Raw genomic sequence first — 27,793 nt, 5'->3', positions numbered from 1 at the left:
TGCAGGTGTGGGACGATTCCCAGTGGCTGCGAAACTTTCGCATGCGTAAGGGCGCTTTCATGGAACTTTGTGACTTGCTTTCCCCTGCCCTGAAGCGCCAGAATACGAGGATGAGAGCAGCCCTCACAGTTGAGAAGCGAGTGGCGATAGCCCTGTGGAAGCTTGCAACGCCAGACAGCTACCAGTCAGTCGGGAATCAATTTGGAGTGGGCAAATCTACTATGGGGGCTGCTGTGATCCAAGTTGCCAGGGCAATCAAAGACCTGCTGATATCAAGAGTAGTGACTCTGGGAAACATGCAGGCCATAGTGGATGGCTTTGCTGCAATGGGATTCCCAAACTGTGGTGGGGCGATAGTGGCACCAAGCCACCGAGTACATAAACCGCAAGGGGTACTTTTCAATGCTGCTGCAAGCCCTGGTGGATCACAAGGGACGTTTCACCAACATCAATGTGGGATGGCCAGGAAAGGTACCTGATGCTCGCGTCTTCAGGAACTCTGGTCTGTTTCGAAAGCTGGAGGAAGGGACTTTCTTCCCGGACCAGAAAATAACCGTTGGGGATGTTGAAATGCCTATCGTGATCCTTGGGGACCCAGCCTACCCCTTAATGCCATGGCTCATGAAGCCGTACACAGACAGCCTGGACAGTAGTCAGGATCTGTTCAACTACAGGCTGAGCAAGTGCCGAATGGTGGTGGAATGTGCATTTGGACATTTAAAAGCGCGCTGGCGCAGCTTACTGACTCTCTCAGACCTCAGCGAAAAGAATATCCCCATTGTTATTGTTGCTTGCTGTGCGCTCCACAATATCTGTGAGAGTAAGGGGGACACATTTATGGCGGGGTGGGAGGTTGAAGCAAATCGCCTGGCCGCTGATTACGCGCAGCCAGACCCCAGGGCAGTTAGAAGAGCACAGCAGGATGCGGTGCACATCAGAGAAGCTTTGAAAACGAGTTTTGTGATTGGCCAGGCCACGGTGTGAAACTTCTGTTTGTTTCTCCTTGATGAACCCTCCGCCCCTCCCCCCAACCCAGTTCACTCTACTTCCCTGTAAACCAACCACCCCACCCTCCCCTCCCACCCTCGAGCACCGCTTGCAGAGGCAATAAAGTCATTGTTACTTCACATTCATGCATTCTTTATTAATTCATCACACAACTAGGGGGATAATTACCAAGGTAGCCTGGGATGGGTGGGGGAGGAGGGAAGGAAAAGGACAAATTGCACTTTAAAACTTTAACTCTTATTGAAGGCCAGCCTTCTGATGCTCAGGCAATCATCTGGGGTGGAGTGACTGGGTGGCCGGAGGCCCCCCCACCGTGTTCTTGGGCATCTGGGTGAGGAAGCTATGGAAATTGGGGAGGTCAAGTCGCCCCATTTCAACCAGGTGACCGTGAATGATATCACTCTCCTGAGGATAACAAAGAGCGATAAGGAATGGATGTTGTCTGCATGCCAGCAAACACCGGGACCATACGCTGCCATGCTTTGTTATGCAGTGATTCCAGACTATGTGCTACTGGCCTGGCGTGGTAAAGTGTCCTACCATGGCGGATGGGATAAGACAGCCCTCCCCAGAAACCTTTTGCAAAGGTTTTGGGAGTACATGAAAGAGAGCTTTCTGGAGATGTCCCTGGAGGATTTCCGCTCCATCCCCATACACGTAACAGACTTTTCCAGTAGCTGTACTGGCCGCGATTGCTAGGGCAAATTAATCATTAATCATTAAACACGCTTGCTTTTAAACCATGTGTAATATTTACAAAGGTACACTCACCAGAGGTCCCCTGTGTGCCCTCAGGGTCTGGGAGCACGCCTTGGGTGAGTTCGGGGGTTACTGGTTCCAGGTCCAGGGTGATAAACATATCCTGGCTGTTGGGGAAACCGGTTTCTCCGCTTCCTTGCTGCTGTGAGCTATCTTCCTCGTACCCCAAACCCGCTTCCCTGTGTGTTTCTCCATTGAAGGAGTCAAAGCACACGGTTGGGGTAGTGGTGGCTGCACCCCCTAGCATGGCATGCAGCTCCGCGTAGAAGCGGCATGTTTGCAGCTCTGCCCCAGACCTTCAGTTTGCCTCTCTGGCTTTGTGGTAGGCTTGCCTTAGCTCCTTAATTTTCACGCGGCACTGCTGTTATGCCCTGTTATGGCCTCTGTCCTTCATGGCCTTGGAGACCTTTTCTAATGTTTTGCCATTTCGTTTACTGCTACAGAATCAGTGCTAGCTGAACTCATCTCCCCATATGGCGAGCAGATCCCGTACCTCCCGTTCGGTCCATGATGTAGCTCTTTTGCGATCCTGGGACTCCATCATTGTTACCTGTGCTGATGAGCTCTGCGTGGTCACCTGTGCTCTCCACGCTGGGCAAACAGGAAATGAAATTCAAACATTCGCGGGGCTTTTCCTGTCTACCTGGTCAGTGCATCTGAGTTGAGAGTGCTGTCCAGAGCGGTCACAATGAAGCACTGTGGGATAGCTCCCGGAGGCCAATAATGTCGAATTCCGTTCGCACTACCCCAATTCCGACCCGCTAAGGCCGATTTTATCGCTAATCCCCTCGTCGGAGGTGAAGTAAAGAAACTGGTTTAAAGGGCCATTTAAGTCGAAAAAAGGGACTTAGCTGTGTGAACGTGTCCAGGCTTAATTCAATTTAACGCTGCTAAATTCGATCTAAACTTCTAGTGTAGACCAGGCCTCAGATAAGTGACATTGGAGCAGATGTTTCATTAGATAGTATGCTACAGCATTCTCCACAAGAGGGAGCTTTGCCATTGGAGTTGCCAGAAAGGATCGTCGTCCCCAGAGTGGGTGCTGGAGGTCGTGCCATGTCTGGGAACACCAGACAATACTGTTCAGAAAAGCAGTGTGCATAGCAGGGCAGGGAGAGCAGCTTTATTAGGGATGCCGGATTGCAGAATATACATTAGATGCAGGGCTTACCTTGCAGAAGTTTAACAGCAGAGGACATTCTATATCTGCTCCGCATCTGCCCCCCCCCAGAACTTCATTAGAAGAGAATCAAGATAGAGTAACAAAAGGATTTATTCTCATTTTCTTATTGTAGATTGTTTATGTACAGAACCTGTAAAAAAAACCATTAGAGCCTTCTACAAAGAGCAAGCACATAACGCTGCTGGAAATAAAATCACGGGCACTCAAAGCAAACTGACTTCTTTCAGTTCACTTAGACCAGGGAATGAGGCTTTTAAGGGAGTCTCTCTCTCAATCTCCGTGTTTTTCAGATATCCTTGATGACTTCTTCAAGCTCTTCTTTCGTATACATGTGAAACTTCATTCCGGGCTCCACCGTTGCAAGCTGGAAGGAGAAGAAGAAAGGATTCAGTGTAACTGTTTGCCTGCATACGTGAGGAAATGACAGCACAGGGCATGGAACAGAGAAACTGCCAGAGATGGAGCAGCTGTTCCTTCTCGGCTGCCTGATCCGCCAGCCCAGCAAGATCGTTCCAGCCTGTAACATGTTCTTTGATTCCCAAAAATAGCTGCCTGCCGCAGAAATAGCTTCTAATTGACTCAATCTCCTCATAGTAGCAGCAGCTCAAGGAAACATCTACTGGGAACGCTCAGGTTCAGCTGCTTCTCCCTCTGCAGGGAGAGACCGGTTAGCACTAATTCTTCAGCAGACACTCAAGGGCAGGGGGAGAGACAAGCTGCAGTTCAGCCCAGTCCCATTTCTAATCAGACCCAGGCAAACATCTTTTGATGTTTAGGGAGCCAGCTGCCCTCTTCTATAACAACCAGGGTTACAAGCCCTGTCCTGTTACACAGGCATTCTAAAAAGAGGCTATAACAACTCAAATCATTAGGGAACAATTTGTTAATACTGAGCTTGAGTATCTTTGGGAAATTGGTAACCAAAGAGGCAATTTGCATCTAAGTCATTACTTCAAATACAGACCTGGTCAGTAGCAAACATAAGTCACTGCCATTTATCAATCAGTTGTTCGGTGGCTCACATGGAGATAGCAAAAGGGCCAGGGATTCAAGGGGACGTGGGCTGAGAGGGAGTTCACTCTCCTGGAAGTGACCCCAGGAGAACAGGACAGAGGCACATTATCAAGGCAGGGCATGGATTTTCTGATCATAGAATCATAGAATATCAGGGTTGGAAGGGACCTCAGGGGGTCATCTAGTCCAACTCCCTGCTCAAAACAGGACCAATTCCCAACTAAATTATCCCAGCCAGGGCTTTGTCAAGCCGGGCCTTAAAAACCTCCAAGGAAGGAGATTCCACCACCTCCCTAGGTAACGCATTCCAGTGCTTCACCACTCTCCTAGTGAAATAGTGTTTCCTAATATCCAACCTAGACCTCCCCCACTGCAACTTGAGACCATTGCTCCTTGTTCTGTCATCTGCCACCACTGAGGACAGCCGAGCTCCATCCTCTTTGGAACCTCCCTTCAGGTAGTTGAAAGCAGCTATCAAATCCCCCCTCATTCTTCTCTTCTGGAGACTAAACAATCCCAGTTCCCTCAGCCTCTCCTCATAAGTCATGTGCTCCAGACCCCTAATCATTTTTGTTGCCCTTCACTGGACTCTTTCCAATATTTCCACATCCTTCTTGTAGTGTGGGGCCCAAAACTGGACACAGTACTCCAGATGAGGCCTCACCAATGTCAAATAGAGGGGAATGATCACGTCCCTCGATCTGCTGGCAATGCCCCTACTTATACAGCCCAAAATGCCATTAGCCTTCTTGGCAACAAGAGCACACTGTTGACTCATATCCAGCTTCTCATCCACTGTGACCCCTAGGTCCTTTTCTGCAGAACTGCTACCTAGCCATTCGGTCCCTAGTCTGTAGCAGTGCATAGGATTCTTGCATCCTAAGTGCAGGACTCTGCACTTGTCCTTGTTGAACCTCATCAGGTTTTTTTTGGCCCAATCCTCAAATTTGTCTAGGTCCCTCTGTATCTGATCCCTACCCTCCAGCGTATCTACCACGCCTCCCAGTTTAGTGTCATCTGCAAACTTGCTGAGTGTGCAGTCAACACCATCCTCCAGATCATTAATAAAGATATTAAACAAAACTGGCCCCAGGACCAACCCTTGGGGCACTCCGCTTGAAACCGGCTCCCAACTAGACATGGAGCCATTGATCACTACCCGTTGAGCCCGACAATCTAGCCAGCTTTCTATCCACCTTACAGTCCGTTCATCCAGCCCATACTTCTTTAACTTGGCGGCAAGAATACTGTGGGAGACCGAATCAAAAGTTTTGCTAAAGTCAAGGAACAACACATCCACTGCTTTCCCCTCATCCACAGAGCCAGTTATCTCATCATAGAAGGCAATTAGGTTAGTCAGGCATGACTTCCCCTTGGTGATGTCTGTTTGGTTTTGTTTGCTGTTTGGATCAGAGGAATTCAGTTTCTAGGGCAGACTGCCTGGAACCTTCATGGACCAAGCACCAAAATATTAAGAAGAAATTAGAAAATGAGCAACAGAACATTTGAAGAGCCATTTAATGGGGCTGACATGGGAAGATAGCAGTAAAGAACAGAAGCAGTGGCAGCTGACAAGGGGGCCTGGGGAGCACCTGTGGCTGCTAGCGTGTGTGGCACAGAACCTTCATTCCTTGGACCACCCTGGAATGTACCGAGTTCTGGAAGTGGGGCAGAAGTCTTCACTCTCTAGGGAATGGGGAGTATGCTGCTGCCACACATCAATGGAAGAGGAAGGACTGGGCACAGAAGTGCATGTCCTGGAGCTTCCATTGAGCCTCACTGGCGCTGCTTTGTGGTCACCCACAGACACCACCAGGGGAGCAAAGAACGTCAAAGATGTACAAAGTGAAGAGTATAAAAATAGGTCAAGAACTTTTAAGGCCAACATTTTCTAAATGATGAGTGTTCTGAGTGTCCAATATGGGACATCTTAACCAGGCCTGGCTTTCAGACGGCAGGCGCTTGGCACTTTCTGAAAGACAGCTGTTTAAGGAGTCTCATGTTGGGCACCTAAAAATCACTAACTGCTTTTGATAGTTTTGGCCTAAGATACTGGACCCACTGTGACTGGGTAACCCTTTAAGCACAACTCTACCCATGCCCCCAAAGCACTATTCAAAGACACTAGTGAACGACTCAAATTTGTCCAAACTCTAGGCCAGTGGTTCGCAACCTATTTACCACCGTGGGCTGTACATGCCGCTGTGTGTGTGTTATATGGGCCACAGCCACACAACATATACTACCTGTATGGCCCTGAGGATGTCACATGGGCTGCAGCTGTGTGCTGACGGGGCCCCAAGCATGAGAACCACTGCTCTAGATTTTAAAGACTTGCCTGTAAAGAGGTTAAATAAAGGGAAACGGTCACATTGAAAAAGCGAATTGAGAGACATTTCGGGTGCTGCACTGGCTCTTGAGCCCTGCTGTCAACGTATATTTTTAACTGTTCCTTTACCACATTTTCATGTTGTTTTTCTACACCCCACTTCTATGTGAAAAAAACCCAAACACAATGTTGTCAAATGTAAAAAACAACCCCAAACCTTAACTCTCTCTTCAGTTTGCCTTCTAGCCTTTCAGATATAGTAACTAAGTCAAACATTCTCAACTAGAAGGGTGATTTCAGTCTACAGTGCCCCTTTAATCCTCAGCACACTATTCTCACACTTAAACCTGATAGTGATTCCTCAACGCATACAGAGCTATGCTGAGGACAGCTAAGCCCTGTTAAATGAGGACCTGACATAAGTATACTGTATACATTACTCTGCATTGATTTCTTCACACACTGTACTACAAAAAGAACAGGAGTACTTGTGGCACCTTAGAGACTAACAAATTTATTAGAGCATAAGCTTTCGTGGGCTACAACCCACTTCTTCGGATGCGTACTACGAGTCACTCATCCAGAAGAAAGCTTTACTGACCAAGATACTGATTTGTAAGATAGTAATAATGAGCAAACATGCTTGTAAATGTGTGGCCCCTTACTGGGCACCCCACTGTAGCCTCATGGCAGCCCTGCAAGTGGCCCCCTGCCTCAGTTTCCCTCTATTCCTCAAATAAACTCAGTACAGCCTTTGGAATAAATAAGTAGCCATTTCTGCAGTTTTAGTTTATTTCCAGAAGTCCCGCTACCTACCATAAACCAAGATGCCCCCAGCACAGTCCAAATAGCACATTCATCCCAACAGTCCAACACCAAGTACAGCTCTGGCATTTCTCAACATGCCCCAGCTCAGTGCCCCTAGCTGGGGATTCTCTCCACCCTTGTTCCTTTTCAGGTATAGTTCCAGCTCTTGCCTGAGACATCAGCAGGCTCACCCATCTGTCCTTCAGCCCTCTCTGGCCTTCCAGCTTCAGCTCTCCAGTTCAGAGGCATCACCCTCTGCTGCTCTCAGCCTTCAGCATTCTCTGGCCTGGGGAAGTTTGTAGGTGCCCCACCTCCGACTGCCTTCTTGCCTTCTGCTTTCCTCAGCCTGATCTGGCTTCAGGGGCATCTCCTCCCTGAGCTCTCAGCCCAGCTCTGCTCTTCCTCTGAGCTCCTTACTCTCAAGCCTCTGGACTCTCTTCCATTCTAAACTGTACCTCAGGATTCTGAGCTCTTGTTTATAACTCCTAGGGCAGCCTTACCCTCATTACACTTAACTAGAACACACCTGGACTGAAAAAGGAGAGCTGAGCCCAATTTCATTTAAGGGGCTGGCTACCCTGTTAAAATGCTCATGACATAGTCCTTGCTAATTGGAACATTTCTGGGGATGGCACAAGATTGTGCTCTGAGTGTGCAAACCTGGCATGTCCTCTTCCATCTCTCCTCTCCAGGACAGCTCAGTTTATCATCTCAGAAGGGCTCACTAGCAGCATTTAATATTAGACACAAGCGGCACAGCTAGCGTCAGATGCCTATTGCTAGTAGCTTTTGTTGCTCAAACGGATGCTAGTATCTAATGCTGTCATTAGACTTCTCTCCTATTGCTGGTACTGTTCAGTAACAGTGCTTAGGTAAGTTTACTGGACTTCAGAGCATTTATACTGGACCCAAAGTATTTCTGTGCTTTAGTAGGTTGTGCATACAAAAATGTAAAATCACATCATTCTGACCATCATCTTGCTTCGCTTCCCCACCTCAAATCCATTATAATTTCAGCAACTGATCCTTTGCAGACTGCCAGAGCTAAGGCACCTGCAGCTCACAACTCTGAGAAGTCAGGCCCCAGACATCTCAGGGTGGGCAGTCAAAATCAGAGGCACCCAAAATTAGAGTGTGTGCCTATTAGTTTCAGCTTGAAAGTTACCAGTTAGACAGAGCAGCTGTTGAAATCACATCAGTAACTGAAGAGACAGAAGAGCAAGTTACTAGTCAGAATGACATGATTTTAAGGTTCAGTTATCTTGTAAACTGGCAGAAATAGAAACAAATGTTATACACCAGCCTTGCTTTAAAAAAAAAAAAAAATATCTATTCACCTACCCTTTACCAAGAGGGAAAAAATTATTTTTATTTCCCCCCCCCAAAGCATTAGCATGTCTGAACCAAATTACATTTGGTAAGGCTGCTGCTCATCACTGGGAAGTGGAGGTTAACAGACTCTACATATTCATTCCCAGAGATTTGAAGTCTGGGAAACCCATCTCTTTGGTCTTGTTATCTAACAGGGATTTTTGCACTGACACAAGACTAAGAATAGCAAGTCCTGAAGCTGTATAATTTTCATTCCTTGGAAGTGCCAAGAAAGGATGGCAGTGGGAAACCCTAAAAAAATTGCCCAGCTGGCATGACATGTCCACTCTGGCAATTCTTGAGATCTTGTGTTAGTGCTCTCAGCAGGGCCCCCCCCCTTCAAGGTTTTGGAGAGCAATACAAAGTCAAGTCTAACCACATTCAGGGAGTGTTGCAGAATTCAGATATTCACTCAGACAAGCATTCTCCAATTAGCAGGGCAGAAGAGCACAACAATACTTTCCCAAGAGCCCACATTAAGAGAAAGATTGAGGATTTCATTCTTACTTCAGGTATGCCACACGGAGTTATGTGGCAACACACTGATATTATGGCAATGAGCACATTAGAAATATATAGATGTTGAAACAGACAAGAATCACCACCTCAGGAAGAGATTGCAGCTTAAGAGTTGCAGATTGGCCCTTGTTTGAAAGTCCCCTCACCCCAGTCATTGCTATTTTGACAAATATCTAAAACCAGCCCTGACTTAGTATCAGGTGAGACACCATAAGGGGACACACTTGCAGTGCAACCACAGAGACTTGGACCAGGGAAGCAGAGAATATAAGCAGGATAGACTTTTCTTGTAGTCCAAATGCTGAAAGCTCCTACAGCATTTATACAAGGAAGAACAGTACAGCAGCACGTACCTCAATGTTAGTTGCATTCAGTTTCTCCTCCATAACTTGCTTTAGGATGATGAGGGATGACTTGATTGCTTCTTTCAGTGTCATTGACTGTTAAATAAAACAAGCCACAAAAAAGTTAGCCACTCAGTTTCATTGCTTAGCTTCTCATGCACACCCCTCTAACCAGTCCTCTGAAAAAAGAAAATCACATCCTCTCCAAAAGTCGTGTCCTCCCTCTGTCCTGCTCCAAAATATCATATCAAGCTATTTGGCAGCAAATCAAAACGTCGCCAAATTATGTACATTACCAACACTGCAGTAGTGAGGAATGTAGTTCAGGCACGGTAATAACTAAATTACTGCGTATATGTTTTAACAATTCTGAAAAATTGGCCTCCGTATTCACAGACGTCTTCATGTTCTAACATGTGAGCCGCGCCCCCCCCCCCCCCCCCACCATGAGCCAATGTCCAGAGCCAGTGATTTATGTGATACCCAAGAATGGATGACTACCTGTTATCAGTTGTTGGCTGCATGAGTGTTGTACTGTACTGGCTCCGACCAGATCGATCAAGGTCTGCGGTATGGGTTAACGTCCCAAGAAGATCACAGACTCGGTTCAGTGGCAAAGGCGTTCGGCCAAGTTTATTGTTTATGAAGCACGGTCCTAGTGCCCAGTAGACTCTATAGCAGCGTTTCTCAAATGCTGCCACAAGCGGATTTTTTTTCAGCCAAAACAGCCTCGAAAGCATAGATGGAGTGGGGGGACGTGGGGGAGCGCGGCAAAGCAATGGCCTTTACCTGCAGCATCCAGCTTTTGCTCCTGAATAGCTGTTACCAAAAGCAGAGATGCACTGCCTTGGTGTTTGTGCTGGTGCCGCCAGAAGGGATCTGCGCCCTGCACTCCTCAGGGGCTCCAGGCAGCGGCTCTGGAGACACATGGGGCTGGTGTGCGTGGCGCCAGAGGTGGCTGCAGTGTTCGGTTGCTGGGGCGCTCCCCTGGGCAGCTCCCCCGCTCCTGCCCGGGCAAGGCAAAGGGAGCCTGGGACTCCGCAAATGGCTGGTGAGTTCCCGACCCACCTGCCTGAGGCAGGCTCTCACTGAAGGGTTGTGGGAGGCAGGGACAGAGAACCTGGTTTGTCAGAGCGGCCACCAGCAAGAGTTGGTGGCCACACTCTGAGGCCACCAAAATATTTGTTGTGAGAACCCGTTCTATGGGGACACCCAACACATGTATATCCATTACAATGGCCGCAGCTCAGTGAGCAGTTATGACTTTCTGCTCCCTTCTAGTCCAGACAGACACACCCCCTCGGCAACCCCTCTTTTATACACCAATACAAACAAGTTACATATTGCCTCTCTGACCATGGTTAGTTACCACCCTTTAACTTGTACCTGTTGGTTCGATCAAAACATCTCTATCCATCACGCTGTCATCCTGACCTTATCCTTAGGAGGGGTCAGTGTGTCCGTATCATCTTTGGGGAGTGTGTTTATACCATAACTTGGTATTGGGGTGTTCTGGTACTACCCTTCTGGATTTAGCCCCTGTACCTAGTTTCCCCACCCACAAAGTGGGGGTAATACCTACTTCCCAGGGCACTGCAAACATCAGCTAGCTAATCAGCAGGTGTAATTCTGAACTCATTCCATTACCTTGTGATAAACCTCTTGCAGAGAGCTCTGTGCACCTTCCGAGGCAGACCCAATTGCTTTGGCATCGCACTGCACAAATGTCCCAGAAGGGTCCATGTGAAACCTGCCAGGAATACAGATAAGAGTGTCTTATGCCATTGCATTGCAAGGGATTTCCCCAGAAGATTCACAATAATGAAACGTTCTCTGCAGAGCCCATTTTACAGCTGGAAGCTAAGGACTCTTCGGGTGAAATTTAGAGAGTGGCAGCTTGCCTGACATCCTGAGGCAGAGGCTCAGGGTACATGATACATGGCTAAAGCCAGCCTCATCCTGTATGGCAGATTTGAGGGGTTGCTGAGACAAGACACACCAGCAGCAGGTAACTCCTGCTGGCATTTGGAGGGCAAGAGGAAATTCAGACCAAGATTCCAAAGGGGCTGAAGGGTCAAGAAATGCCCTGAAGCAAATGCCAAACGCAACAGACAATGAGGGTATCCAAACTAGAATTAGAGTTGCACCCCTTTCTGTCACTATCATTCGCAACCCTAGCGGAAGCATTTCACATGAACAGGATTTTTCATTATTCTGATAGGGACTGAGGCCATGGTTACCCAGAAAGACAGACCTTCAGCTAGAGATTCTTCTGGCTGAGCTGTTCCTCCCACTGCATTCATGGAGTTTCCACACCCCCACCACTCCAGGAAGGTCTGGATCTTGGAAGCACATTGAGTTTCTGGTTACAAGTGCTCCCACCCCCTCCCTAAGGAATGGTATAGCAGACTCCAGATATTATGTTACGAGTGGTTCTGCTAGTTCTCTGGGGAAGGGTAAGAAAGATCTCCCCTTCTCACTTAAAAAAAGTTGAGAATAAAATAAGACTTAAAATCAGGATTTACTGCAAGCATCATATTCTGTTCAAAACTGAACAGGCAACCACTGCAGCTTGTTGCATCCCAGACACATACTGAGATAAGTCCAAGATGTTGATTTCTATGCAATTCCCTATTTTTTGTCTAATAAGACTATCTTGTGGTGCTTCAGGTAGAAGCCCCACCTCTTCCCAAGAAGAGCATGAATCAGTGAGAGAGTTGAACTTACAGTTGGGGTCCTTTTTCATCGACTCCTCCGAACAACAGTGCTACACCAAATGGACGAGACTGTAACAAAACCACAGGAGGGTTGAGAGAGACCAGTACTGTTAAGGCAGAGGAAATCCAATGGTTTTACACTCAGAAAATGTCCTGTGCCAGCACCTACTTACCATAGCACCAGGATCAGCATCCTCCTCTCCAAACTGCAGGGCTAGGTTGGATACGGCCTGCGTCACACTCTCTACTGTCATGATTTCATTGTATGTAAACCAGTGATTCTAGGAGAAGATAATACAAGGGCTTGAACTACCCGTCCCTTTCCAAAAGCCAGTTCTTGCACGTGATCCTCGACAGGACACATACACAAGCCAATGCTCTGATGGAATAAAAGAGTCTCAAAGATAATGGGCCTGCCATGTAGCCTTGTGATGCTGCCATGCGGAAGACTCATAAGAACGGCCATACTGGGTCAGACCAAAGGTCCATCTAGCCCTGTACCCTGTCTTCTGACAGTGGCCAATGCCAGGTGCCCCAAAGGGAATGAACAGAACAGGTAATCACCGAGTGATCCATCCCGTCACCCATTCCCAGCTTCGGGACTCCAGTTCCATTCCCTGACCTGGCATTACAAGGGCAGTACATTCAATTATAAGATGGAGATAACGCAAGGAACGTTCTGTATTGCTCAGAAGTGACATCCCAAGCTAAAGGATGTGTGTCTGTGACATGGGCTTCTCAGAAGAAGGGTATCTTCGTGGCCTGGTTTGGGATGGGAAAAACCCAGTAATTTGGAAATAATACCAAGTCATGAGGGCTTCTTTCAGAAGTAGTGGATTGGTCCCTTTACTAGTTTGCTGCCCCCTTAGGGAAGCCTGAGATCCTGGGCCACTAACAGGGTGATTGCAAAGTCAGGGCATCTTAGAACTACACTCAGCTGAAAGGAGAGAAGGATTCATGTTACTCCAAAAGAAGGGGAGGAGCAGTGCTGATGTGCCTTTATCCACCCATACCAGCTGTGAGTCCCCCAGGAAAAGCCCCTCTACAACAGAATTTAATGCAGTTCCTTCTTCATACCAAGCTCTCACTACTAAAAAGATCAAAACAAACAACAAGTGAGAGTGAGAGAGTCAGTTCTGCCAAACATCTGTGAAATTTCAGCTGCTGGGCTTGGCTCCAAGTTTCTCCTTCTGCTCAGCATTGTTTGCCTTTGCTACCCAGGTCTGCAAGTGCCGGGACCATCCAATTGGCCACAAAAATAATCTATTCTCAGAATCAGGTCATTGTTTGGCGGAGGGGGAATAACAGAGGAAGCTTTACCTGTGTCTCCACTCTTGCTTTATCAATTAAAGTCTTTGCATCAGCTATTAATCCGCTCATGGCACAGCCTGAAACAAAGGTGAGAGAGTGTGACAAATAACTTCATTTATTAAGTTATCTACCACTTTTGTCCCCCAAATCCCCAAAGCACTGTAGTGGGGTGACATAAGTACTCCTTCACCCACTGGGCCAAATGTGGCTGCTGTGTAACAGCATTCAGTAACACTATACAATAGTTAGGTCAGAAAGTGAAGAACACTGGATGCAAATAGAATTGTGAGACAGGTGAGGGTCTACTACTCAGCTAGATGGCTAAAGCTATGGCTTATCAGGGCAAAAAAAACACCACTGCAATGAATTGACAAAGGAACCGAATCTGGAACCTTGGAAGCGTATCCAAGACACTAGCCAAACCCACTGGAAAGAATAAAGTTATCCTCCCCTGAAAAGAGGGCTGGCTGCTTCTCTATTAGCTGGCACTGGCACAGTAAGAGGTCAGAGAGCAATCAGGCTCCACAGGGAGCCACCAGCTTCCTGAACACAGGTGGCATAATGTAAGGGTGAATTAATTAGTGGCTGGGTAGCACAAAGCAGCCAGAATTCAGACTGGGGACCTACTCCACGTGTGAGAGTGAAGGGTTGGAATGGGAGGACCTGTGGAGCTATTGACCAAAAATCTAAGTATTTGAAGAGTCACCTTTCTTCCTGACAGTATTTGATATACCCACAGAAAGTTGCACATTTGTAGCTGTGTAGTGGGATGGCTGCCCACTCCTGAAGAAGAGGGGTTAAAAGCAGCCCTGGAGAGGGCTGCAGCTGTGAAAGGCTAGGCTGAGTGGGGAAAGAGCCACGCCCCAATCAGGCTACAGCTGGCCCTATAAAAGGACTGTGAGCCAGGAGCTCAGAGAGAGTTTCCCCTCTAGCTGTAGAGAGAGAAGGACCTGGCTACCTGGGAGCTGAGCAGGGTACCTAGAGTGAAGTGGGGTTGGGGGAAGGCCAGAGGAGCTGGGGAGCTCCAGCCTGAAAACCCCCCAGGCTGCAGGCCTTGCTAAAGGCCAGGAAAGGTACTGGGGCTACAGAAGTGTAGCCTGGGAATAGGCAGAGGCCCAACCCCCCCCCCTTGCCGATGATGGGTGGTTTATAGACTGCAGTCTGCCCCAGTGAGCAGGGGCTAGATGGTGAATGGCAGTAGCCACTGAGGCAAGGTGGGGATAGAGGGTTGGGGGGTTCCCCTGGGTAGGGAGACCCAGATTGTGGGTTACTGCTGGGGGCAGAACCCCTGACATAGAGGGGCACCAGGGTCCAGGAGGGACACAGGGGCCAGCGGCAGGCAAGACACTGGCCTGCAGAGGGCGCTCCAGGATGGAAGAGCTAATTCCCAGGACGACCAGCAGGAGGTGCCGCATCAGCGAATCTTCACCTCACTATAAGCTGGCTGAAATAAGCAGCTATAAATAAATAGATTTGTTCGACCTGTAATACCACATGGCTGCTGGTAGCTGTGGAAAGGGCTGTACTGTAAGAAAGCAGAGGAGGAAGGCTAGATTCCCAGAAAAAAAAACCTGTCTCTTCACAAGCAGCACAGCCCACACCAATTCTCATCACTTACAAGAGTAGTGCTTTGGAGAGCTCTAATTTTTTTAAGCTGACATATTTGGAAATCAGTCTTCCTTGGGCCCCCTGCAGCCAGAGTAAGCTGCCTTGAGCACAGAGGAACAGGCTAACATTAGTGATCCAATCAGTGAGCTCCCAGCACAGATGCTGGCCTGGGATCAAACCTTTACATTGCAATAATTCCCTGCCTGCCCAGATCTAAATTTGGGGACGAGCTTTCATTAGGGGGGTCAAAGAGGAGGAGCATTTCAGCTGCTGCTTCCTGCTCCTGCAACTATGTCCTGCTGGCCTGGAGCCTGGAAAACCAGTAACCAGCACCCAGTATTTGCTGGGAGTTGCTTGTTCGTTCCCACCCAAGAAAGCCACGTGAGGGCCTGAGAGCTGACTTCAGAAGCCATGTTTCAAGACAAGTCTCTCATGAAACTCTTCTGGAGGAGAGGCTTTCATTACACGTCCAGGGCTGGAAGGATGCAACAGGCCTTATCATGAGAAGGAACAAACCTGCATTACTCTTACCTATATGAGAATCTATTTCTACGATTTTCTCAATACTGCTGGGTTCCATAAGTGAGGAGGTGATTCTCTTCTCCACTGCCAGGCAAACACCTTCTGATGTCTGAATCCCAATGGCTGTGGAGCCAAGCTAAGAACACACACACAGTTATCACCATCATACATAATCTACAACATCACTAGGGCGCCTACACTTTGGTATCTAATCTACACAAAATGAGGATGCTCATCTTGACCTACATCATTTGTAATATCGCTACCCCCCCCCAGAATGATGCCATTACTGTACTACAACATCAGTAGCAGAAACAGATTCTGCATATACTAATGCAGGGGTTCTAAACTGTGGGTCAGGACCCCAAAGTGGGTTGCGACCCCATTTTAATGGGATTGTTAGGGCTGGCATTATACTTGCTGGGGCCTGGGGCCAAAGCCAAAGCCCCACCGCTTGGGGCCAAAGCCCGAGGGCTTCAGCCCTGGGCAGCAGGGCTCAGGCTTCAGTTTCAGCCCTGAGCAACAGAAATCAGATTACAGGCCCCCTGCCTGGGGCGGGGCTTGGGCTTTGCTCCCCTCCCCCGGCTGGGGCGGCAGGGCTCAGGTTTCGGTCCCCCTCCTGGGGTTGTGTAGTAATTTCTGTTGTCAGAAGGGAGCTGTGGTGCTATGAAGTTTGAGAACCACTGCACTAATGTATCTACAATTATGTACCTTCACAACAAATACAGGATAATGCACAGTGAGAGCTAAACTAAGAGGTCAGAATTTGATCTGGGAACCAGAAAAAGTTAAACTGTTCAGGATGTGCAGTTTGAAAGTTCATCAAGATCCAGAAACCCTCTTGCAGATTAGTAGTTAATCTCTTCCCTGAGCTATACCATAATCTCTCCGATTTTTTTTTAATTTTACAGATTAAAAAGAGCCTTGTGAATTTTCTTTTGCAGAACAAAATTAAAGTTAGATGCATTGATTTCCATGGAGGCCTTAAAACAGGATATAACTAATATTCGCAGATTAATTTTATTAGTTTAGTCACTTTTATTCTTTCCTTTGCTGTGAAATCCCCTACCATCTGCAGAATTTAGTTAGGAGTCTTCACCAAGTGTACAAGTGAAAGAGAGGTACTTCGCACTCACACCACATACCGCTTTTCATGCCTTAATTGCTGCATCCTCAACTCCCCTCCGAGATAATTAAGTATTACACTCCTCTTAGAGATAGGGAAATGAGTATAATGAAGTGAGGTGACCAACAAAGGCCACACAGAGCATCAGAACTGGGATTAAATACTTGGCTATCAGTTGCCTGCTCATAACTCTAAGAGCTTGTCTACACAAGGAAGTTTACTTGTATAACTATATTAGTAAATTTCCCCATGTAGACAAGCCCTAAATCATGCCACTGTCAAATGCACACAAGAATTCCCTAATTCTGGAAGTCGCATCATATTCACCTGCATGTTTCTCAATGACTGAACCACCTGGATCCCTTATTAAGTATATATCTTGCCTGAACCATATTCAAAGCTTCGGCTGTAATTACGAAACAAAATATTATTGTTTGAGGTACTGCAAAGATTGCATTACCAACTGCCCCAATTTAGTTCCCTGTAAACTGAAGGACCTCCCTGTATTCCCGATACATGGAATAATGTACCAAACATTTTAAAGGCAATATTTGAGTGGCATAAATTTAATTCATTTCCAGGCTTATTGGTGGAACTGACAATAAAGACAAGCAAGTTTATCCTATGGATTAGATTTCAGCTTTATTATATGTATTTTCTGAGCAATATGAATGCATCAGCACACTGACTAGGATGCATTTAAGAGTTCTTGCTTCCAAAAACTCGATGAAAATGAATAGCTGCACCTTGCCTGCTCCTTGTGGCCAAAGTGTTTGAGTGGGCAATAGTAACAGAGAAGATATTCATCTACGGGGACCCTTAACATTAATCCCTAAATAGAGGCCATCGAGGAACCTATAAAAAACTGTTTCTTTCTTCAACGCCACTTACACTAAAACCCTCTGCATCAAATTTGGGGAGAAACTGTTGGTTTCTTTACATATTAGAAAAAAATACACCTCCATCTCTCAATTCATTTAAAACACATCTTGTGCATGTGCAATGAGACAACTGCATCACTTGCAACAGAAAGAACATTCCCAACCATTATAAACAGGCGCTGCCAAACTTCACAAACCCCAGGTTACTTTGGCAATTAGCCAAGAAAATAAAGGTCACCTAGTTAACATAGAATAGCGTAGTTATAAAATGGTAATCTTTGAGAGAGGCAGTATGTGGAAGCTACACATCCCAGAATGCAATGCTCCATTAGCCCAAGAAGATTCAGGGCATCAAGTGAATATTTTTAATTGAAGCTATAGGGAGGCATTTAAGGAGGTAGAATGTAATTACTCAAATTAGAATTTGGTTTGTACGTTGGAGCTAACACCAAGTCTCAAAAATGCCATGGGATCTTTAATAATCTCAGGTGGCTGGGACCCCCCATCTAACAACATTTGGCAGTATGTTAGCATTCAGTAGTTTCCCCAAACTTTTGCTGACTGTGTAGTTTTGGGGAAGAGGTCTTTCCCATTCCCCCACTCCAGGCTGTGGTGTTCCTAAGTGTTAACTGACATTCAATTCAATTGATTATACAATGGATTTTGCTTATTAGCAACCTCTTGGTTCCCAGTAAAAATTGCTGCTGTCCAGAAGTTGCCAATAAGCAGAAGGGCTGCAGCCAGGGAACAAGCACTAGGACAGCCCGAGCCCCCCGGTGCCAGGACAGGACACAGCCAGGAAAGTGCAGGGAGAGGTATTGTGCAGCCTTGTTGGACCTCAGCACCTACGCTCTCCATGGAAAACCCCAGCATCTGGGCTGCAGTCTCCTTCCCTATCGCTGCCCAGCCCACAGCCTCCCCTTCCAGCCCATAGTGCCAGGGACGTGGGCACCCCAGGCCACTATGGATGTGGATGGCAGTTCCTGGTCACAGGCAGGTTTGTGGGCCTGCAGCCAGAGAAGGAAGCACTGGACGTGCCGAGCCCAGGCACTAGTGCTAGTGCAAGACACAGCACAGAGACGTACTGTGCAGCCTCAAGCGCTTCCTTTCCTTGCTGTAGCCCTGCAAACCTGCCTGCAGCTGGGGTCTTTCCTCCAGAAAAAGTTGTTAATAAGTGGCATGCCTGTTGCCAGTATCCGAAGCCCATGAACATCAATGGAACGGGATTGGCTCTCAACCGCAATATTTCATCAGGATTGCTATTAACCAGCATCACTGTATGCACACAAGAGCTCCACCAGGTGTGTGTGTACAAAAAGGGAACAATAAATAATGATAGGGCACTGGTTCAGTCCTCACTTCAAATGAAGCATGTCAACTACTGAAATGAACAACGGGACTTTTCTTAAGAGCTCTCCCATCCTTAGTGACTAAACCCAATCACAATTAGAAGCATTTGGGCTACAGATTGCAATGTATCAACAATGGCTGAGGTTTGCAATACCTTAATAGCCTCGATGGCATATTCCACCTGGAACAACCGTCCCTCTGGAGAAAAGGTATTCACACCCCTGCAATGAAGAAAACAAAATCAGAGCTAGAGAAAAGGCCAAAAACATAAAGGACAAACATCAGAGAAAATAGTTCCTGTTTCAACTCCACAAAGGGACATAATGGCACTAAGTCAAGTCAGCTGGTAATGCAGGAGTGCATTAAAGTCAGTGACTGGATAAGTTATAGAGGTACATTCCTCATCCAGCAGCATGCCACCTGTATATTCAGAAAGCGAACACCAACATGGCAGATATTGACTAGAGGGATGTAGATCCACAAGTTTTAAAAAAAGGAAGGAGTGAAAAAGCAGCAGGGACTGGACAAAGCAGCAGCAGATGCCCTAGAATTCCAGTGGGTCCAATTATAAATGTAGGGAGAAATGCTTCAAGGGCTCTTCCACAAGCAGATGCTAGAATGGCCACTGGACTCTAAACTGTATATGCTTCTATTGGCTCAGAAAAGCTATTGCCTTGCTTATATTTAGCACAAGTTTTTCCCACCTAAAGAGCTACCACCTCTTGCGGAGGCAGGAGTTAACAACCCGACAGGAGATCTCTCCCCCGTTGGCTTAGAGCAATCGTTTTCAAACTTTTTTCCTCATGACCCATTTGAAGAAAATTGTTGAAGCCCGTAACCCAACATAATTATATCTTTTGACTAGAGTTTTCATAAAATCATAATATTGCAAAACATTCCAGCTTAACCCACTTTATATAACTAACACTAGACACTAGCCTTAGTAAGCCTATCGTAAGGAGTGTGGGAGGTGGCCCAGGGTAGGACAGAGGGTGGCATGTGGGGGTGAGGGCTCTAGGGTGGAGCTGGGGATGAGGGGTTCAGGGTGCTGGAGGGGGCTCAGGGCTGGGGCAGAGGGTTGGGATGCGGGGGGGGGGGGTGAGGGCACTGGCTGGGGATGCAGGCTCTGGGGTGGGGCCAGAGGACTCCCCCCAGCCCTCTCCCCGCCAGCAGCAGCTAGATCCGGGGGAGGGGCCTCTTTCCCCCCTGCCAGCAGCTCCCGGGGAAGGCTCTGCACCGAGCTCTAGGGGAAGGGTCCCTCTCTTCCAGCCAGCAGCAGCAAGCTCCAGAGGGCCGGGGGAGATGTCCACAGCAGCCCTGCAAGCCACAACTTGCTCCCCTCCCCAGTTCCCACCCACCCCCTTTCTCTCTCCTCTCCAGGTCCCTTTAGAGCTGCTGCACAGCAACAATCATTATAATTTGAATCAGCAAGGTGACCCAGGGCCTGACCTATACTTTGAAAAACATTGGCTTAGAGTGTCTCCACCACAAGTGCTGCATCCATGCAGCTGCACCACTGTAAGTTCTGTAGTGCAGATGTATCCTATTTGAATGCAATGCCACCACCAAATGCCCCACTAGAATCCAGAAATCTGTGGGGACTCTGGGAGATTTCTTAACACGTGACTTCTGCCTTACCTTGGAAGACAGTTTCATTTTAAATATAACTGTATGAAGCCTCATACTCAGTACAGCACAGTGCCCCAGCTGACTGGTCCAGATACTGGTGCCCAGGGCACAGACAGCCACTGGCATATGCCAGGAACTCATTCCATGCCACCACCGCTACCGACAAAAAATCTTAGACTACTCTAGCAATACTGCATATATCCCTTCTTCATAAAATGTGGCAAAAGACCACCTTGGCTTAACCATGAGATCTTGCATGATCTAAAAAATAAAAAGGAGTCATATAAAAAATGGAAACTGGGACAGATTACAAAGGATGAATATAGGCAAACAACACAGGAATGCAGGGGCAAGATTAGAAAGGCAAAGGCACAAAATGAGCTCAAACTAGCTACGGGAATAAAGGGAAACAAGAAGACTTTTTATCAATACATTAGAAGCAAGAGGAAGACCAAAGACAGGGTAGGCCCACTGCTTAGTGAAGAGGGAGAAACAGTAACAGGAAACTTGGAAATGGCGGAGATGCTTAATGACTTCTTTGTTTCGGTCTTCACTGAGAAGTCTGAAGGAATGCCTAACATAGTGAATGCTAATGGCATGGGGGTAGGTTTAGCAGATAAAATACAAAAAGAACAAGTTAAAAATCACTTAGAAAAGTTAGATGCCTGCAAGTCACCAGGGCCTGATGAAATGCATCCTAGAATATTCAAGGAGCTAATAGAGGAGGTATCTGAGCCTCTAGCTATTATCTTTGGAAAATCATGGGAGACGGGAGAGATTCCGGAAGACTGGAAAAGGGCAAATATAGTGCCCATCTATAAAAAGGGAAATAAAAACAACCCAGGAAACTACAGACCAGTTAGTTTAACTTCTGTGCCAGGGAAGATAATGGAGCAAGTAATTAAGGAAATCATCTGCAAACACTTGGAAGGTGGTAAGGTGATAGGGAACAGCCAGCATGGATTTGTGAAGAACAAATCATGTCAAACCAATCTGATAGCTTTCTTTGATAGGATAACGAGCCTTGTGGATAAGGGTGAAGCTGTGGATGTGGTATACCTAGACTTTAGTAAGGCATTTGATACAGTCTCGCATGATATTCTTATCGATAAACTAGGCAAATACAATTTAGATGGGGCTACTATAAGGTGGGTGCATAACTGGCTGGATAATCGTACTCAGAGAGTTGTTATTAATGGTTCCCAATCCTGCTGGAAAGGCATAACGAGTGGGGTACCGCAGGGGTCTGTTTTGGGACCAGCGCTGTTCAATATCTTCATCAACGACTTAGATATTGGCATAGAAAATACGCTTATTAAGTTTGCGGATGATACCAAACTGGGAGGGATTGCAACTGCTTTGGAGGACAGGGTCATAATTCAAAATGATCTGGACAAATTGGAGAAATGGGCTGAGGTAAACAGGATGAAGTTTAACAAAGACAAATGCAAAGTGCTCCACTTAGGAAGGAAAAATCAGTTTCACACATACAGAATGGGAAGAGACTGTCTAGGAAGGAGTACGGCAGAAAAGGAATCTAGGAGTTATAGTGGACCACAAGCTAAGTATGAGTCAACAGTGTGATGCTGTTGCAAAAAAAGCAAACATGATTCTGGGATGTATTAACAGGTGTGTTGTGAGCAAGACACGAGAAGTCATTCTTCCGCTCTACTCTGCTCTGGTTAGGCCTCAGCTGGAGTATTGTGTCCACTGCATTTTAAAAAAGATGTGGAGAAATTGGAAAGGGTCCAGAGAAGAGCAACAAGAATGATTAAAGGTCTTGAGAACATGACCTATGAAGGAAGGCTGAAAGAATTGGGTTTGTTTAGTTTGGAAAAGAGAAGACTGAGAAGGGACATGATAGCAGTTTTCAGATATTTAAAAGGGTGTCATAAGGAGGAGGGAGAAAATTTGTTCACCTTAGCCTCTAAGGATAGAACCAGAAGCAATGGGTTTAAACTGCAGCAAGGGAGGTCTAGGTTGGACATTAGGAAAAAGTTCCTAACTGTCTGGGTGGTTAAACACTGGAATAAATTGCCTAGGGAGGTTGTGGAATCTCCATCTCTGGAGATATTTAAGAGTAGGTTAGATAAATGTCTATCAGGGATGGTCTAGACGGTATTTGGTCCTGCCATGCGGGCAGGGGACTGGACTCGATGACCTCTCGAGGTCCCTTCCAGTCCTAGAATCTATGAATCTATAAAAGAGACTTAATTGGTATTTTGGGTTGGGCTGTTAGAAAGAGGAGCAACACCACACTAAAGAAATGAACCTACTGGTGGAAAGGGATGAAGGGAATATCTATTTAAACCTTTGTGGGGGACTGGGAAGGAGAAGGAAGTGCCATATTGATATGTGGAAAGGGGGAGAGAAAGAAGAGACACTCCTGCGAATGCTTGAGAAGGAATCCAAGCAGCCTTGTCCCTCCAACTGCCCAAAATCTAGAGCTAGAAGGGCTGTGTGCCTGTTCAATCTTGCTCTGGATCCACAATTTGCAGGCAAACTTACATTAGGAATTGCTGTTGAATGAGCCCCCCAGCTGCTCCCATGAAGATGATCATCATGCAAGGGATGGGCAAAATAGATACTGGTTCCCACCCCCAAAAGAGATATTGAAGAGGGTAGAATGATCAAGCTGCTGACAACTGAAGAGACTTCAGATGGGAAGAAACAGCTCGATGGGAAACCAAGACAACTCGCAACAGCAGCAACAAGCTACATTTTGAGACTACTCTCTTCCTAACTACCCCCACCACACTGCCAGTCCGAAGTCGCCCTGCAGCACATAAAGCTATTTTCCCCACAGTATTTTAATGATATAGAAATGTGAGATGTATATAGTATTGTTACAGTACATCAAAGAAGATGTAAATATTTTCTTGCTAACTCTCTTTCAGGGTCACTCAGATTTTTATTTTTATTTGCTGCAACAGAATTCTGGATTATACCCTACCTCGCAAAAGGATCTACCCTGAGGCCTCAAATCTGCAATGAGTTCCATATGGAGAGACTCTTGCACCTGCATGGGGCTCTGTGGGCGGATACTGCACATGCACAAAGCCTCAGTGACTTCAGTGGGGCTCAGCCCACACAAGTTTCCTTGCAGGATCAGGACCTTATACATCTGAATTATATATACACAACAAAACCATAAAAAGATAGAAGTATTAGCTGCAACTCAGCCCTTTATCAAAGTTAATTAACTTTGCATTTTTCTCAGCAATAAATCTCAAATCAATGAAAAACTGTCTCACCATGATTTCTATATTCCTGTGTTGTTTTTGTACTCAGTGACTTTGCAATAGTTTGGGAATACAATTGCAAGTTTGTATTAGGATTTGTAACTGTATGAGGAACAATTAGCTATGTTTTTAATTGAAAAGTTATTATTTGAACATTCCAAATACATTGAAAGTGCAAAGGTGCATATGCAAATTCACATTTGTCAGATCCCCACAAAAGCTTAGCTCATGATTACATAGTCACCCAAACTTTCTGAGAGTAGTTTTTATTTATTTGCTTTGATGGCAGTTTTATAACCATGCAAAACATAGCGTTCAGTCCAACTAAAAATGAAACCAAAAGCCTAAAAACTCAGAAACCTCACCCGGCCCAGACACGGAAAAGAGTCACTCTGTGACTAACCCAGCCTGCTTCTTAGGCCCTGCCTACACTATAGTTCTGAAGTTGCAAGCCAGACAGTAGGAGGCCTAACATGAGTAGGCCTCATCTATTCAGATCAGGGAAACACTTTACTAACAACCACCATATTTAAAGCAGATTGAGCCATGGCATAGACAGGGCCCAAATGTTTGAGAACAGCAGTTAAACTACAATACAAAGGCACGATATGTTGAATTAGAGACAAGGCTCCAACTACCCTACAACTACCTCTCTCCAATATGCCTGTTTCTTGTAATGAAGCCTACAGCCACCTGTAATTGTAGTGTGGACAGAGCCAAAATGGTCTTGCTAACTTGGACTCCACTTGGTTACTGCTGCTTTACATCAGACTTTTAGCCATACTGCAGCACTTTTGGTATTTAATCACAAGAGACTTCAGGGAGAGTTGGGTGCCATGAGTGGAAAAGGAAAATACTGTAGTGAAATAATCTGATAGCGTTCCTTTGACTTTAGCGCTTTAACGTGGCTTGTGTAGTCGTGGTATAGCACTGGGAGAGAGCTCTCCCAGCGCTATAAAAAAAATCACCTCCATGAGGGGAGTAGCTCCCAGCGCTGGTGCACTGGCACTTTACAACGCTGAAACTTGCAGCGCTCAGAGAGGTGTAAAGTGCCAGTATAGACAAACCCCAAGTTTCCTACTTCAGAGACATTAAGACTGGGTGGCTAAAGCATTCTTTCTCATTGCCCAGGACCTCCAAATGTGGGCCACCACCAGCTTGCTGTTAATCAGAGGTGAAGTCTACAGACCCTTCCAGAGTGATGATGTAGTGGGGTCTGTACTCCCCCACTAAGGAGGCCCAGTTCAGGGCCAAGAGGAAGGTAATGGGAACAAGCAAGGGGAATCATTGGAAGCATGCCTCATTCTCATCCCCACTGACAGCACCAGGGAAGAGGCCCAAGGCCAGGGTCTGGAAGGGGGGATTTCCCCACCAAGAGACAGTTGGAAAGCTAGGGGAGGAAAAAGAAAACGGAATTGGGTGGCTCATGGGGGCCGATTTCCCTAGGCAGAGGGGCGGGCGATGGGGGGGGGGTCGATCCCCAGGCAGGGGGGGCAGGGCCTGGGGGGTCGATCCCTCAGGCGGGGGGACGGGAGCTAAGGGGATCCCCCGCACTCCGGGGACACCACGGCGAGGCTGAGAGAGGCTCAGCGGGAGGGGCTGTGGAGGGGTCTCGAAGGCTGGGCCGCCCCCGGCGTGACCCGGCCCCAGGCCCGGCCAAGCTCCATGACGAGGCAGATCCTGGGCCTGGGCCGAGGCCCACGCGGGCCCGCCCTCGCTCGCTCGCTCCCTCGCTTACCTGTCGTATTCGGAGCGGGTGAGGAACATGGCAGCGACGGGCGCGAGGCTGAAGGCCGGTGCGTGCGAGACAGGGAAATGCCGAGTCCGGATCCAAGTCCCACACCAGGCCTGATACCTGCAGCGAGCGGCCCTGTCAGCAACCGGCTCCGCACTGCGCCTGCGCAGCCCCGCCCTTACCGCTACCCAATTGGTGAAGCACCCTGACACGTCACCGTGCCCTCGCCAATAGGCATCCGAGGCGGGATCTTGCCTCTCTGCTATTGGTCAAAAGCTACCTTGCCAAGCCTTGATTGGCTGCTGGTTGCCAGGGTCTAAGGCGTATGGGGTTCCGCCCCCCTTTTCAATCCTTCTGATGGGGGAAGAACCCAGATGGTAATGAGGGGGGAGGGGCGGACCGCACAGGCCGCTCGGGGGAGGCTGGGCCCAGCAGGGAGAAAGAGGTGGGATGTGGGAGGAGTGGGCCCAGCAGGGAGGAGATGGGGCAGGTGCAGTAGAAGGGGCTGAGGCCAGCAAGTCCTGAGTTCTGTTGCTCCTGCTCCCAGTGGGGCACCAGGTCCAGCGTAACCAGACCAGGGTGGCAGTAACATCTGCCCCCACCACTCACTACTGGTTGGTTGGTCACTGGGCACAACTGGTGACTTCGTGACAAGTCTCACAACGGTTGTGGTTTTTTGTTAAAACCCCACCTGCAGAGATCAGGAGATTGCACGAGACTCCCAGCTTTCATTTTAAAAAAGGATTCTTCCCCCCCCCCCTTGTTGCAGCAAAAATCTTCAAATCACAAAGTGAATGCACCCTAGCAGCTCTAAAAGGAAAAGAAAAAACTGTATTATTTTTTACAATATTTTTTTTAAAATCATGATTTTTACATTAATCATGATTTTAGGGGGCCCCAGTCATGATTTTTGCATGCTTGAGATTGGCAATATTGCAACTGTACCACAAACACCAGCATCCATGAAAACATTGCTGCAGCTACACCACTGTGCAGCTACACCAGTGTATAGGCACTGCCTGCTGCTGTACTCACCCTCTTCTATTGTGCACACTGACTCCTCACACTGTGCAGGTTGATCTGTACACACAAAACTGGCCTCATGTTCTAACTCACACTGGTTTCTCAGGTGCTGTGGATTCCAGAGCACACAGCTTTATGTCCTAACACCTTACCACCTGGGGACACACTCGTCCCACCATCTTCACCTCTCCCACCGTAGCACCTTGGCTGCTCCGCGTCTAATCTCCCGTCTGCAGAGCTTGGATTTCTCCAAACTCCTTGTGGACTGCTCCAAACCAGTCAAGAGTGAGATGTTCACTAGAATTTAGCGCAAAGATTCATCATTAAGAAAGGAGGAGGGGTAGCCTTTATGGACATCTGTGATGCTGTACAGAATAAATAATGAAGTACAAATCACAAACTGAATTACCAGCACCGCTGGTAAACCACCTTCAGACCTCTGTAAATCTCAGACTTGCTGTTTTGCAAACACTCAGTAAACATTATAGGTTTAATGGTTTAGAAACTGATTGAAAACTGAAATCCACTTGTGAAATCATCTTCTCCTGAACGTACGTACAAGTCCCTGGACTTTACACCTATGAGATGTTAACTCATGGCTAAGGCCCTATCAAATTCATGATCCATTTTGGTCAATTTCACAGTCATAGGATTTTTAAAAAATGGTCATTTCACTGTTTCAAATATTTAAATCTGAAATTTCACACTATTGTAACGGTGGGGGTCTCAACCCAAAAGAGGGTCATGGGGGGATTGCAAGGCTATTGTAGGGGGGTTGAGGTATTGCCACCCTTATTTCTTCATTGCTGCCTTCAGAGCTGGCTGGCCAGAGGACCGCAGCTGGCTATGCACCCAGCTCTGAAGGCAGCACCACCGCCAGCAGCAGCACAGAAGTGAGGGTGGCATGGTATTGGGTGGGAGGTCGTCACTTTTGGAGGGGAAAGAGCCAGCCTTATGGGTGGGTGATGTGGGTGACTGCCCAAAGCCCTATGATCAGCAGGGTGCCATGGTTCCCCGCTTCCCCATAGCCAGTCCAAGGCCCCTTTAACTCCTGAGAGCTGGATCCAGAGCTGGGGAGGGACAGGGCTGGGGCACCCCAGCTGGTGGCTCCTACCATGCGCTAGGCTCCAGCTGCTAGTCCTGGCTGGGCTGCTGCTGTCAGTGATGCTGCCTTCAGAGCTGGGCTCCCAGCAGGGCCGGCTCCAGCATTTATGCCGCCCCAAGTGGCGGGTGGGGGGGGGAGAGGGGGGAAAGCCACGATCGGCTTCATTCTTCGGTGGCAATGCGGCAGCAGGTCCTTCCCTCCGAGAGGGAC

The 27,793-nt window shown here is 47.4% G+C and overlaps 1 protein-coding gene across 1 annotated transcript; it reads right to left on the bottom strand.

The window, feature by feature from the left end:
* Positions 1 to 3,022: 3,022 nt before the first annotated feature.
* Positions 3,023 to 26,265, bottom strand: PSMA5 (proteasome 20S subunit alpha 5). Its single transcript, XM_005310995.4, has 9 exons — positions 25,459 to 26,265; positions 19,004 to 19,070; positions 15,502 to 15,628; positions 13,372 to 13,439; positions 12,225 to 12,332; positions 12,062 to 12,120; positions 10,982 to 11,084; positions 9,344 to 9,430; positions 3,023 to 3,314 (listed from the first exon to the last, which is right to left on the bottom strand). The coding sequence occupies exons 1-9, from the start codon at positions 25,485 to 25,487 to the stop codon at positions 3,237 to 3,239; spliced, it is 726 nt and encodes a 241-aa protein (XP_005311052.1). The 5' UTR covers positions 25,488 to 26,265; the 3' UTR covers positions 3,023 to 3,236.
* Between the last annotated feature and the right edge of the window lie 1,528 nt (positions 26,266 to 27,793).

This window comes from Chrysemys picta, chromosome 4 (genome assembly GCF_011386835.1).
Source record: "Chrysemys picta bellii isolate R12L10 chromosome 4, ASM1138683v2, whole genome shotgun sequence".
Classification (NCBI taxonomy): Eukaryota; Metazoa; Chordata; order Testudines; family Emydidae; genus Chrysemys; species Chrysemys picta.
This window is presented reverse-complemented; position numbering and strand designations above follow the sequence as displayed.